General features: G+C 39.2%; 1 protein-coding gene across 6 annotated transcripts; it reads left to right on the top strand.

Moving 5' to 3' along the window:
* The first annotated feature begins 1007 nt into the window (after window positions 1-1007).
* arfgap1 (ADP-ribosylation factor GTPase activating protein 1) lies at window positions 1008-14048 on the top strand. Of its 6 annotated transcripts, XM_007911318.2 has the most exons (14): window positions 1008-1177; window positions 4147-4211; window positions 4660-4769; window positions 5413-5581; window positions 6260-6360; window positions 6820-6906; window positions 7025-7133; window positions 7548-7604; window positions 8107-8139; window positions 8504-8533; window positions 9486-9542; window positions 11004-11063; window positions 11961-12043; window positions 12483-14048. In XM_007911318.2, the coding sequence occupies exons 2-14, from the start codon at window positions 4152-4154 to the stop codon at window positions 12787-12789; spliced, it is 1263 nt and encodes a 420-aa protein (XP_007909509.1). In that variant the 5' UTR covers window positions 1008-1177; window positions 4147-4151; the 3' UTR covers window positions 12790-14048. The 6 variants fall into 6 exon arrangements, with proteins under 6 accessions (XP_007909509.1, XP_007909516.1, XP_007909523.1 ...); XM_007911325.2 differs by lacking the exon at window positions 8504-8533 and having other exon boundaries at window positions 1020-1177; XM_007911332.2 differs by lacking the exon at window positions 11004-11063 and having other exon boundaries at window positions 1020-1177; window positions 11967-12043.
* Window positions 14049-14834: the final 786 nt, after the last annotated feature.

Raw genomic sequence — 14834 nt, 5'->3', positions numbered from 1 at the left:
CCAATTGCAGTCTCTCTCTCTCTCTTGATTTTTTTTAAAAGAAAACAAAATACATATATTTATTTGTTGATATATATTTACGCCCGTCTCAACGACAGTATCAAACCCGTTACAGAAAAGACGAAGCAGCATGTTATCATGGAACTCAACAGACCCGGCCCCTTGTGGCGGGTGGGGATGGGGAGGTGTGTGTGTGTGTGTGTGGGGGGGGGTGTTTGCCTCTGAACCACTTTGGTGAAGGGGCCAAGACTTCCCCCGCCTCGGGGTTGTGCCACCCTTTGCAGGGCACAGTTACAAATTAGGTCTTGTACCCCGCTATCCTCCCCCCACCCACTCTATCCCTCCCCCTTCTCTATTCTCCCCCCCCACTCTCTATCCTCCCTCCCCCACTGTATCCTTCCCCCCCACTCTATCCCTTCCCCCACACTTTATCCCACCCCCCTCCTCTATCCCTCCCCCACTCTATCCCCCCACTCTATCCCTCCCCCTCTATCTCCCCCCACTATCCTCCCTCTATCCCTCCCCTACTCTATCCCCCCCCCTCTATCCTCCCCCTCCTCTATCCCCCCCACTCTATCCCTACCCTCCTACTCTATCCCTCCCCCCCACTCTATCCCTCCCCTCCTACTCTATCCCTCCCCCACTCTATCCCCCCCCACTCTATCCCTCCCCCCACTCTATCCCTCCCCCTCTATCCTCCCCCCACTCTACCCCCACCACTCTACCCCCCCCCCCATCCCTCCTCCCTCTCTTCCTCCCCACCCCTCATCCCGGGGGAAACTCCACTCCCCCCCCCTCCCCACGGTGTGCTACACTACACGCCCTGACACTGACCACAGGCCGCCGCCATTGGGCGAAAAGCCGCCGTCGCTCGTCGAGGCCCCAACACCACCACCACCTCCGCCGTCGCTCCGCGCGTCTCCGGCGGCCCAGAGCGAGCACACGGACACGTGACGGGGTCCCACGTCACCGCTGGTCACGAGGGCAGGAAATACCCGGCGGCCTTTGCAACAGTGCAACGTCGTCAAAGATGGCGGCCGCCTGGGAGCGAGCGTCCCCGCGCTCGGCTCGATGAAGCGGCTCCTTTTCACTGCAGCTGCTCGATAGCCGACGGTTTGGCTCCCCGCTCTCCGCCCGCCTTTGTGTTCGGTCGGGACGCCGCGGCTTTTGTCAACCGGTTAGTCGTGGTGTTGTCGGCGCCGCCGCCGCCGGCGCCTTGTGATGCAACCTAACTTGCTCAAGGGGGGGGGAGGGGCCGAGCGCAGTCAGTCAAGTCCGTCCCCGCCCCCTCCGGTGTCAGGTGACCCGCTGGCTGACGCGTGATTGGTTCGCGTCGCACGTCCGTCAAGGCCTCGCCGGCAGCTGCAAAGTTAGGTTGCACTGACACTTGAGCTGGCAGCAGCTCCCAGACAGACAGACAGACAGACAGAGAGAGAGAGAGACCGACCCCGGGCCTGAGGTTTGTGTCTCCTCTCCCTGTCTCATCTAATCTGACACCAAGGAATAAGAAACTTATCCTTACAAATCCCACCCCACCCCATTTTTTTCTCCCTTCCCCTCTCCTCTCCCCCAACCCCCCCCCAACCCCACCCCCCAATTTGGGCTCAGGCGCTGCTGCTTCTTCCAAATAACAACAACAATAATGATCCCGGCATTTGCTACTACAGCGCCTTGTCACGTCTTCGAAACGCCTCTCAAAGCGCCTTCGCAGAATGTACTGCGTGGCGAGTTGACTGTATGTTTTGCGGGCGAAAGGCGGCAGCCGGTTATAGTAGTAATAACAATAATAATAATGCTTTGCGTTTGATACAGCGCTTTTCGCGTCTTTTCGACCTCTCAAAAGCGCTTCGCAGAATAGACTGCGAAGTGAATTGACCGAATATTTGTGGGCGAATTGCGCACAGCGGCATCCCACAAAACAGTCGTGGAGTGAGTGAGCAAATTACTATTATTATTATTTATTTAGTTATTGAAAGTCATCCCGTCAGCCAGACCAAGGAGCTCGTTAATAATGGGAAATTTTGTTCTCTTTGCACGTCTTGGGCTAATTCCAAAATCCTTGCAGCAGCAGGGTGGCTGACAAAAACAAAACAAAAAAATGTCTGCACTGACAGCAACAGATTTAAAATTCTGAAAATCCTTGTGCTGCACGTTTCAATTGATAAAGCAGTAAACGTACAAATGGACTTGTTTCTGGAGTGAATTTCTGGTGAACTGAACCCTACGAATACTGATGCCTTTATACTGCACTCTTCACAATGAAATGCTGAGATTGATTTGATAAGCATAGTGTAAATCCGGGTTCAGTTGAGGGATTTGAAAACGTATTGCGCTCGAGGCTGTCTTCTGTTACGGCCTCTAGTTGTTTTCTTTTAATTCACTGACTCATACCCCTGCAGTATAAGGGCAATGTGTAGAAATCGGTTTATACTGTGCTCAGACATGATGTCTTGAGATCTAATAACTTTTAAGGGATCAATCTTACTGTTATAAAAAGACCTCTCACCACGCTGATGGTAGATGTCCATTGAATAGCTGATGAGGAAACTGAGGCTTGGGACCCTGAAACCTGGTTCGTGAATACACTCTTGTATAATCAAGGGCTTGATATCTACCTTGATTGGTATGCAGAGCAGTAAGCATCGCTGCTCAAGCTCTGCACCTCCAACTGTTGGAATCATCGCTCAATGGCAAGAGATGATGACGTTCCTATCCTAGATAATGACAATGTTCTCACACATTTCAATCTGAGCTGTGCTGTTCATCAGAACTTGTAGCAAATTCCTGGTATGCAATATCCACTTACTAAGGGCTGTGCTTGTCACTTGTCAAATGCCCAGCTTGTGATAAGCAGGGTCTCCTTGAAGCTGACTTGCCTCAAAATTACAAAGGAAATCTGGCATGGAATCAGTAGTTTGTGGCAATGTAGGTTCCTGAGCCAGGCTGGATCACACTATTCCAATGTATTGCTGATAACAATCCAGCCAGCGTGCTTCTTTGACAAGGTTTGGAGGGGCGAAGTGGTCACTGGGACCAGAAATTCATCCCACACAGTCTCATTATTCTTTCAAACCAGAGCCCTAACAGGTAGGGTGATCTAGCTGAAAAAGTAGCAGGAAGCTTCCCAGAGAGTGCTGTCAATGGCAAACTATGAGGTTTTAGCTGGTTAAACAACAGCAGTACTCCGATGCACATTTTGGGGCCCCCAAACTTTGTCTCTCATCAATTGAACCCCAACCTCCGACATGTAATTGCTTTAGCAAAATTAACTGAAGTAAAGAAATTAATAACTTAAGGTGGATAATACGCAGAGGGATTCACAAGGAAATTTAGGAAGTAGTAACGTAGAGTGGGATTTTTAAGTTTTTTTTAAAATCTCTTTTGCATCCGTGTTACCGAGGGAGTTAGAGATGTCAGACACAAGGGAGACAGTGCAGGAAGAAGCCATAACAATAATGAGGTGAGAAAAATAATCTGCCAAAATAGAAATACATTACCAATAACGGCTTGTGCATTCCTGACTGCATCACACTTCACTGTAATACGACTGTGATGACATCAAGAATTCATGCACTCAGTACCAAGTTTGGTTGTTCTGGCCTGAGATTTTCCGTTATGGAATCAGAGTTATTGAATGGAGAGATATTGGGAGATATGACTCCAAATAGGTTTTGGGAACAGTGGTCATCTTACATCGATTCTGGAAGCAATCTTGTGAGAGAGGTGAAGGACATGGTGGAGTGATTGTGATTGGTTTGTGGAATGACAATGCAACTGGCTGGAGCAATTGTGAGCTTGGCAGAAGGGTGTTGGAGACAGGAAGACAATTTTAAACGATAAATAACTGCTGGAGTAAGTAAAATCCACAAAGAAACTGCTTGGATGGGGATCCTGATGAGGCACACATTTGTAGATTTCATGTTATCTATGCCAGGGTGAGGCTGAAAAAGAGTTGGTTCTAAATTCTGATAAATCATTTAGATAAATAGAGGTTCCACATTGGTAATTTTGCTTATATTTTATTTTGCATGCTGAATCAAAATGATGAAACTGACCCTCACCATAACAAACAGTGCAGTAATTTGTCCTCAAATCATTTTACTAAAGATTTAAAACTAGCTACTGTGTTGTGATCTTTGATTTCAGGCAAAATGGCAAGTCCAAGGACAAGACGAGTTCTTAAGGAAGTGAGGACTCAGGATGAAAACAATGTATGTACAGTAATAGGTATCTACATCAGACACAATTTGACTTCAGTAAAACACAATGTTCCGAAGCACAGTACTCTACAGTACTTTAATCTTTTGCTTAATACAATTTGATACCAAATTAAGGATTAACCCTGTGATTGTAGGACTTTTCATCTTATTTAATGGTAACACCTGCTGCTTATTCATAATTGTATTACCATGCGATACATTTCATGTGGAGTATCAGCTCCCTAGTGCAGAATTGATTCTGAATTCATAATCTGTCAAGACAAAACAAAAAAAATGCATTCCAATCTCTTAATTGTCAAAGGATTTGTGCTTTTGCTATAATCAGCTGTTTCCCTCCACAATCAAATACAAGATGATCCAGTGTAGCATTATTATTCTAAATGTCTTGGGAGCTAATGTGACAGTTTTTTTTGTTCAATATCTATTTTATCTTTTGTAGATTTGCTTTGAATGCAGAGCATTCAATCCACAATGGGTCAGTGTAACCTATGGAATATGGATTTGTCTTGAATGCTCAGGAAAACACAGAGGCCTAGGAGTTCACCTGAGGTACAAGCATGAATTATAACAGGGAAAATCAGATAGAAGTGTTATTAAGAAATGTCAGCATTAATGGAGTATTCATTTAGACAAGTAGTTTGAGGTAATTGAGGTAATTCTCTTGTATTTTGTAGACTTAATTTAAGTTTAAAACAAATGTCTTCCTTTATCCTCACTAGCCTGGAATGATACCAATAAAATGACTCACTGTTTCAGTACTGCTTCATTATTCATTTTATGTAATCAACAAAAAGGTGTGGTTGATCAATACATAATTAAAGTTATGGTGGGGAAGCTTTCAGCCACATTCCTCCATTCTCTGGAACTCTTCCCAAGCCCCTCTACCTTTCCCCCTCTCTCTGTTTTCACTGCAAACTCTCTGATACAATGTAAGGTAACGGCACAGTAAATCCTGCAAAGCCTTTTGAGACATCCTCATGATTGAAAGCCACTGTATCGAATGTTAGCATTATTTATTTATTTTATAAAACTCGCCAAAAATCTATCTTGATTGTTCCATTCGACATCTTCCCCCTACTTCTCTCCCATCTCAAGCTTGTGCTCAGATTTTTCAAAGTGCTACGCAAAGGTGTTGCTCAATTTCTTGAGACGTAAATCTGGATTTAATTTGCAAACACAAAATCTTTCTTAGCTTCGTCCGGTCTGTCACCATGGACAAATGGAAAGACCTGGAGTTGGAAAAGATGAAAGCTGGAGGCAATGCTAAATTTCGTCAATTTCTGGAATCGCAGGATGCTGATCCGTGTTGGACACTGCACGAGAAGTATAATAGTCGAGCTGCAGCGCTTTTCCGAGATCAGGTATGGTAATGCTTTTCAGCTGACTAGTGGGTATGTTGATTCTTGTTTTCGGATAGCCAGAAAAGCTATTTACAACTTACACTTTGCCAATACCTCCAGTGACTATAACTTCAATAGCAGAAAGGCTTAAAGGTGCACATTTATACAGAACAAATCTATTTTTTTTAAAAATGAGCCTCTATTTAATGAACTGGATTAATGATCTATGAGCTATGCTTCTTTTAATTGTAGGAAGGGTGGTGTGTGAGTGTATATATGTATGTGTGTGTATATATATATTATATATGAGATTGATTAAACAGACAAAATAGCTACAAAACGTAATGGTCAAGATCTTGAATGTGAATATTCCTGAAGCTGGCCTTGAGGAAGCTAACTAAACAGCAGCTGTTCATAGCATTAAATTCACTTAGCATTGTTTTTTGTATTTTGTTGCTTATGTACTTCTAGCACATACTGCATTTGAGTCATACACACATGTTTAACTTGTTTCTAGGCAACTCCCTGAACAGACTGATTTCTGCATCATTAACTATATACATATTTAGAACCTCTGGGTTATATAATCTGTTATTAAATTACAAGAGTAAATTTATAAAATGATGCATCTGTTGCTTTGAGAGCCAACTTAGTATGCATTTACTCTTCTCAGGATTTACTCTACTTTACTGTTTTTAGGTTGCTACCTTGGCTGAGGGTAGAGAATGGTCGATTGAAAACTCAGCTGCCCAAAGCTGGACACCACCTCAGCCTAAAATGTCCCTTTCTTCAGCTCACCGGTATTTACTCCTCATTCTCATTTATTATTAATTAGGAATATAATAATATAGTATTCCCACAGTGACAAATTCATGTAGTCCAAGCCTGTTGAGCGCTAATACATGTTGGGATATATTCTGATAAAATCAATCAAAATATGAATTTATCCTAATACAGTATGATTGCTTGGTTGCGAATTTCAAGGGTTTTTCCATGAATGAAATAAATGATTCATCATTACCAAGGCATTATTGTTACCTAAATTGTTCAGGGGCAGTTATTAACAACTGGTTCATAAATAAAAACTTTGAGGGAGATTATTTCTGTTTAAAACTGACTGGTACACACTCTCATTTGACTGTTTTTACTGAGACAATAGCACCTAATAGTGCTTGGGCTAAGGAATTTGATGGTGAAACCTTTGAATTCAATGCGTTTATGTCTATTTTAATATTGAGGTTTTTTTTTTGCTTTTGCAGTAGTTCCGCTGGACCTAACCAGACATCTGCATCATCCTCTGATAAAACATTTGATGACTGGCTGAATGATGATAGCTCCTATCAAAGGTACGCAGCACATCACTTGCAAATATTAAGAAATTCCTTTTTGTCTGTAGGTCTCATTAATGTACTGCTAGCAATTGAAGGAGTCGTGTTTCATTTATTTGCTTTCAATTCTGTACAGTGGTGGAGGATACAACAGTCAGGACAATCGCTATGTTGGATTTGGAAACACAGTCACTCAGAAGAAAGAAGACGACTTTCTCAACAACGCCATGACGTCGATTTATTCGGTATAGAAAAATCCCCGTTATAACAATAATCATTTGATATAGCACCTTATCATGTTGCCAAATGTCTCAACGCATTTCACATGATTTTATCGTAAAGTGCAGTACTTGTGTGTATTTGTGGGTGAACAGGGCAGTCAAACAATGTCCCACAAACAGCCAAGTAGTGAAAGACCAGTTTTAACTGGGGGATTATTTTGGCAGGACATTGGGCAGTGACTCTTGCACTAATATGTTGAATAGTTTAACTATGATTTACAATTTTTCGACTGCAGTTCTAAAACTGGTTACTTTGAGTTGATTAAAAGTAAAGATATGTTTAAAATGTCTGAAACTCGAGTGCCACGCTGAAAAGGAAAAATAATGTATAACTGGTGTGAGTGGATAGTCCATTAAAATTGTCCTCTGTTTTAACAGGGATGGAGCAGTTTTACAGTTGGAGCGACCAAGTTTGCATCAGCAGCAAAAGAAGGGGTAACTATATGTTCACACCTTTATTGTGGGAGCTGCTCATGTAACTCGCTTTAAAATTAACATGATTGGAACGCCCAAGTACTCTTGAAGCTGAATTGATTGAACCTGCTGTGAATATATTGCAATGTGTGAATCCTTACGTTGCTAAAATCTCCCGCTTAAACAGTGCTCTTGGCAACCGGCACAATTTAATTTGGGATTGCACTGCGCAACCTCAAATTATTCAGTACTTTTTGGGGTGAATCACTGTGAATATCCTAGCCATTTGCTGCAAAACGTGCAGTTTGTAAGTGCGGAATGATTCTGGTATTTAATTTGAAATCTTGCAGGTGTATTTAACTTTTAGCAAGCTTTTTAAAAAAAGTTGTTAGTGCTTACAGCATCGAAGTACCAATCCGTCTCATTCAATAATGCTCTTTCCTCTATTGCCATTTCCCACTGTTATAGTAAGTTGTTAAAAGTACTTAATAATATTAATCTGTTTTTATTTATTTCGAAACAGGCAGTGAAACTCGGCAGCCAGGCATCACAGAAGGTGATTTTTTTTGTGTGTGACAAAATATTTACAGGATGAGAGAGTTAGCACTGGATGTGGCTTTAAACAGCTGAGATAGTATTACATTGAACTGGCTTCTCACAACAGCTACACTTGTTTTCTGCTAGAATTGCTTAATGTTTCAAATGTGAAAGGCATTTGTTATGTAATTATGCATTTCATATTGTGTTTTGGGCAGTAGAAACTGTAAGTGTAATTGTGGCACTTAAAGCATGTAGAACTAGCAGATGTCGGATTGATGTGTTTTTTAATGTCAGTAATCCGGATCAACTGGTATTTGGATAAAAGGGTGAATCACTAAAGGGTGCTCCTTCTGTCCTTCTTACTTACTTGCTGGATGAAGGTTTGGGCTTACAAACAGCAGCCAGAGCCGGTAAAATACCTACTTTCTGTGCATGGCAGATTCTACATCAGTAAAATTATTTCATACTAGTTGTCTGCTGTGTTATGTACATCTTCCTTTTGCTTGGTTGGTTCCATCACATGGTGATCCTTTTTTGTTGAAGTGATATTATTTTATAGAAACATTTTTGAGCAGTTAGTCTGTTGCAATCAGTGCTTTAAAAATATTTCCATTTGTAGTCAATTATTCTTTTACTATTTGGCATTACCAATCGAATGTTTTTAATAATTAAAAAAAGTTTAGTAACAAAAGTTGTACAAGCTTTGTCACAGCTGCAAACAACTCTTTGACCTTTTATAAACTCCCGTTGTACTTTCGTTCCTGATTAGATTGCAAGATTCAAAGGTTATAGTACCTGAATAATTGCAGAAGTTAATAGCTTACAAATGTGCAGATATTCACCTTGAAGTTGGTGTTTTAGCTAACTGATTAACAATTTGCTAAATCTGGGAATCCTCAGATAAGTCTGTTCTCTGCTATTTTTTAAGTTATTTACACACATTGAAAGTTGGAGCAGAATTAGTCAAATAGCCTTATCTTGGGAAAGTTTGCATTTCTAGAGTGTGAGGTAAGATTATTTTATATGGAAATCATCCCTTTGTGGGTTGACCTTTAGATTCAAATTCAAAGTGTGACTTTTCATCTGGTAGTGAAGGGAAACTATAATCCACGTTGCTTGCTACTTATTGTATTGGATATGTCACATTGCAAAATTATAAATAACTGGCTGAAACGTTAGTCTGTCATGTAAAACCTTGGATTGTTTCTCACTATTCGTTTCATCTCTGTCTTGTCTGCATGCACTAGTCGGCCATTCTGAAACAATACTATGTTGTGCTGTTTGGTTGCTGCATGTGTCGGAGGTACATATGTAAGATGTGCATTTTTCAACACTGAAATGTCTTTCTTGCTTTTTAAATAGGCTACAGAGTTAGGTCACACAATTAATGAGAATGTGATCAAACCTGCTCAGGACAAGGTAACATAGTCCTGCATGATACAACTTGCTTCGCAGAATTTTTCTAATGGATCATTTTTAATCGCCTCTATTAACAGTGGAGTTAATGACTCTTAGAATAATAAATCATTTCAAGCATTTGCCTGTGTGAATGTGCTAGAATTTCCAATATCCCTCAGTTGTTGATCGGAATAACGCATTACAAAACTCATTTCCTGTGACAATTATAATGAGCATTAAATTTCTGAATAACCTCGAGCAATATTTTGTTCTCAAATCACTGAAATCTGAATCCCTGTGATTGTTTAAGAGTCTGAAATTTTGTATGATTGCCTCTTGACCATTAGTGAACAGCTTTTTAATAATTTTTAAATGCTCCTTTGCATATACAGCTTTATTTCTCTACTTTGCGAAAGTCTTTTTGATTGCATGAAACTTTTCAAGAATAATTTTTTTCCTAGTAACTACGGGTGATTTTAAAAATCAGTATGTCTAAAATTCAACTTTCCAAGACCGCCTAGTTCCTTACTTGTTTGGATCAATCTTCATTTCAGTTCCATTGTTTGTTTTCACACAGACCTAAATAAAGTATTAATATATGTATAATTTTACACATTTTTTGAATGGATTGATTTCTATACTTAAATGAAACTATATTGCAAAGTTAGATTTCAAAACAGATGCCAATCACTGGTGCAGGGCTATTAATTTCATATATCCCATGTAAATGTCTTGCAACTTGAGATCAAGTTTTGTAAAGATGGATTATATTTTACAGCCAAAGTATTGAATCGAGTACTGAGTATTAGTATTCTTATGTAGAGTTGATAAACTAGAATTGATTCTGTTTTGATTTATGCCCTTAGTTATATGATTTGGGAATGCAAATCAACTTGTATTCTTATTACAGATTCACTTATGGGTTTTTAATGCCTCTTTACTCCTCATTTGTTTGCCAGTTTACTTTTAATGTCTGCTTTAATAGGCACTTAAAATTTCGAATCACTTGGTAATTAACCTGGCATCGATTGCAACATCGTAATGACAAGCAGGCTGCTGGCGATGCAAAAATATTTTTTTTTGCCATTTAAATTGTCACAGGTTGTTATCTCATTATTCATCCACTGTGCTCTTAAAACCAATGGATACCTGTGACTCAATAACTTAAGGTATTTTATGTTTGATTCCCCCCCCCCCCCAATCACAGTAACACAAGTTTCCAAGGTTTGCTACACATGCCCTCTAGTGGCAGATCATTCTGTTGTGTTTATCTTACTAATAGACATTTAATATATTATGGAAAATATTTAAAATATGACTATTTCCATTGCTCTGCATAAATGGTGCTTTCACACCAGTTTTTTTTAAGAATAGATTTATTAGGCTGATAAATGGTGTTTTAATTACCAGTTCAATAAATTGGTGACTACTACTTCACAAATATAACATTTTTAATAACTGAAAATGTTTGTACACAAACAGGTGAAAGAGAGAAACATTTTAGATGATGTCTCCAGTGGTGTCTTCGAACTTGCCCACAAGGTACGGAGGATGGCTTCCTCATGGCAGAAAGACACCTCTGATCACTTAAAGCCAGCCTTCAGAGTTTGTGCAACTGCTGCTAGCAGCTGAGAAGTAAATTGTATCCAAGATTAAAAATGGTTGAATTCGCTACTTAGATTAGTTTGGAAATAAATTCCAGATATTAGGCAAATGAATGTTGTCCTCGTTCATTTCGCTAGTTCACTTGCAGGCAGTAATATATTTACTGATATAGATATGTTCTAAATATATATATATTAGATTTAAAAAAGCAGATTTATTTTAGAAAGTTCCATTGTGTTTGTATGAAATAGATGCACAGTTGCCAAAAATGAAGACTGACTTATGTGGACTTGGGGTATTTTTATTTGGTTCAACACTAATTTGTTGTTTTTTCTCCTTATTTGCTGGCATTGATAATTGATGTTGTGGTAAGTGTTTCTGTAGAAAATGTACAAATGTTTCTGTAGAAACAACTGTATCCTGATCTGAAATGACCTAGGATTGCCATCCCTTTAGATCCATAGATAATAACCCACAAGCATAATGCCGAACTACATGCGTCTTGCCAACATGTAATGCACATGCGTAAGATTGTGTGTGAACTACCAAGTTAACATAGTCCTGATGTATAAGTTTGCTTACTTTTTTTGTAAATAAATAACAATCCTTGAATTTGAAGGATTTGTATATTTATAAATATGCAACATTTTGTAACATGAAAACTAATTGTTTGAAGAATCCCCAATAACAATCAGCCACACAATTGATGATGATGATGATAATAATCCTTGCACTTGATTGTAGTCTTGTATATGATTTCTGTCATATGTAAACTTGTTCGTCTTGCTTTCCATCAACTAACCGTTTATTTAGCCTTGTTGTTTATACCCATAGGTCCAGGGAGTGAGTACGAAAGGGTGGAAAGATGTCAATTCTTTCTTTTCAAATAAAGAAGGTGACCCGTCAGCCTCACAAAGGTAATGCACAGCTAAAAACACAGCACAATGTCTTCAGCAATCCAAATAGGGTCATTTAGTTGAATGATGTTATACCAAAATACCAAACTTCTTTATCTATCATTCTGTGGATGATAAATTCACTCTGCTGTGTGCAGTGACTCTATACTTACATTTGGTATTGTGCCTCTTGCTTTGGGAGGAAGTCTCAAAGTGCTTCACCGATTACACTATGAAGTGCAGTGACTGCATTTTGTCGATGAAACACGGCATACTAATCCTTCAGGAGAAGAAAATAATTTAAAAGTAAGAAGTGCTTGTGTTGTTAAAGTATTCACTGTGGAAGGAACATTTGCACCATTTACACCTCACACTTGCATTTGTGCGTGCTGTTTTTTATGATTCTATCCGCATCTTTAGATTGAGTCTTAATGTTTGCCAATGTCCTCTTCATTGGCAGTTGCCCACCTGGAGAAAGTTACCAGAACAGCGGATTTGAAAACAACTTCTGGGACAGCTTTGGTCAAGGTGAGAACTCCAAGGCCACTTCACCCCAAAGTGCAGAAGTTTGGGGTTCGACTGAAAAGAACAATGAAAACTGGGATGCCTGGGGTGCAAAGCCAAGCACAGAAAAGCAAACTAACAGTGGTAACGACTGGGACAGTTGGGATAATAACTGGGCTGTGGGAGGGGAGAACAAGAGTAAACAATCTCCAAAGAAAGAAAAAGGAACTCTGGATGATGGCTGGGATAATCAGAACTGGTAATCTGGCAAACTGCCTCAGCTGGAAAGGAACTGCTATTTGCTTTACTTTGCATCATTGCTGTTGTAAACTGATCTGTACTTATGTCTGTAGAAGACTTTTTTTATATATATTTAATAGAGGACTGCTCGTGGCTATTTCACTGATGATGAAAGTAGTCACAATGAACTGTCAGTATTGTAACTGGAATATTCTCAATTTACATATTTAATTTCACCCTTCTGTACCAGTTTTACATTCTGTGCATTGATAGGAAATCTTTCATTAATTCATCAAAGGTTGTGTTTTTTTTAAGTGTGTGTGTATATAATAATATATATATGATGAATAGAAATCTGTGCACCATCATGGAGAACCGAAGAAAAACCTATATAGTTAAATAGTGTTGTGATTCATTATAGCTCAGGTTTTTTTAAGCAAAACACAATGGTAACATTAATTGCATGCCACAATGCAGTCTGTTTTGTGTTCTATGATGTGTAATTGGACAGAGGGCAAGTCCAATTTTTTACGGTTTCATATTCTCAAATTGTTCTCCGATTCATTCCAAGTTTGAATCCCAATTGGTTAAAATCAACTCTGTGGCTTCCTAATTTAAAATCAATCTATTCCAGCTGTAATCATTTTATAATTGTTACTGGTTTTTTTTTTCAATGCCTTACTAACCATAGCTAAGTATTTAAAAGGAAATCTCCATCTTGTTTCATTTATGTTTTTTTTTCTCAATCATTTAGACAATTTTACCAGCCATTAGCAACAAATTGGGTCAGATGTATGTTCTCTATTTTTAAATGTATAAAACCTTTCAACCTGTTCAAACCTCAAAGGAGAAGTCCATTCTGCAAGCTGTTTGATTTCAGTTTTTAAAAGTAGGTTGATATGAAGTGTGGTGGCGTTTTCTGTATCTGGTCTTTAATCCTGCTCCTGCCTTCAAAACCTATGCCCAACATTCCGGTTGTATAAAATGTGGAGACAACAGGAGCATTTGGTCTTTCAGTATTGGTGCAATACTTCAGTATTGGTGCAATATTTTTTTTCAGCATGAGTAGCGGGATAATGTATTCTCATTTCTGTACTGGTGGGATGATTGAACATTCATGTTCTCCTTAAAAGCTGTCAAAAACCGCTGATATTAATAAGCAGCTGCAAATACAAAAAACTTCTATATTGTTGTTTGTTAAGAGGTAGTTTTGCAATGGATTTCTGTGTTTTGGTCTGTTTGTCAGTGCGCCACAATAAAGCAGATGAAATTCAACATGTAATTTGTTTAATTACCTTCAAATGTGCTTCTGAAATGTGCTTTCTTTAGTATTCAGGCCTAAAGTTTCTTTCAAAAGTGAGGATTTCAACTCTCTTCATTGGAGAGTCACTGTGTGCAGTGAATAAACTCTACTCAACAATTGAGGATTTTTTTTATTTTTAATAAAGCTGTAAAAATAAGATTTCTTATTTCCCGAAGCTAAAAGTAAATAAACCTGCTCAGGCTTAAATCTATTTAACAACTTTGCTTTACTTAATGTTTCATTAAAATGAGCTGAAGCCTTTAATGTTTAATTTTTCATATTCTAGATTGTTGACTGAAAGATTCTTATCATGAATTACTATAACAGCCAGGCCCGCACTGACCAATAACTGAAAAGCAAATAGACCACTGAAAGAAATGACTAACTATAATAGGGGAAGCTGTTCGCGGGTGGAAAATTGACTAACAATATTTGCACGAAGCGGCATTCTGCTACAAATGTATTATTAGATACGGCGACTACCTCTGTAACCCGAGAGAGGTGTTGCGCACAGAGAAAAACAGGAAATCAATGTCAGCACAAATTCAGGTTGAAAAGCTCTAAAGTGAGTTAAGTGGCAAAGTTCATTAATGTTTAGCTCTCAGAGGTGTTTCAACGCTGGTCTTAACAGAGGGCAGATTACACTTACACTTCACTGTGCAGTGAAAAACAACACTTAATAAATGAGGATTTTTTGTTTTTTGTGGTCAGACACGTGTGGAAACTCATCTCCATGCTTAAAAGTATCAAACCAAACAGTTCCAT

The sequence above is a fragment of the Callorhinchus milii genome, unplaced genomic scaffold (genome assembly GCF_018977255.1).
Source record: "Callorhinchus milii isolate IMCB2004 unplaced genomic scaffold, IMCB_Cmil_1.0 Scaffold18, whole genome shotgun sequence".
Classification (NCBI taxonomy): domain Eukaryota; kingdom Metazoa; phylum Chordata; class Chondrichthyes; order Chimaeriformes; family Callorhinchidae; genus Callorhinchus; species Callorhinchus milii.
Note: the sequence above shows the minus strand (reverse complement) of the source record. Positions and strands in the feature narration are given on the sequence as shown.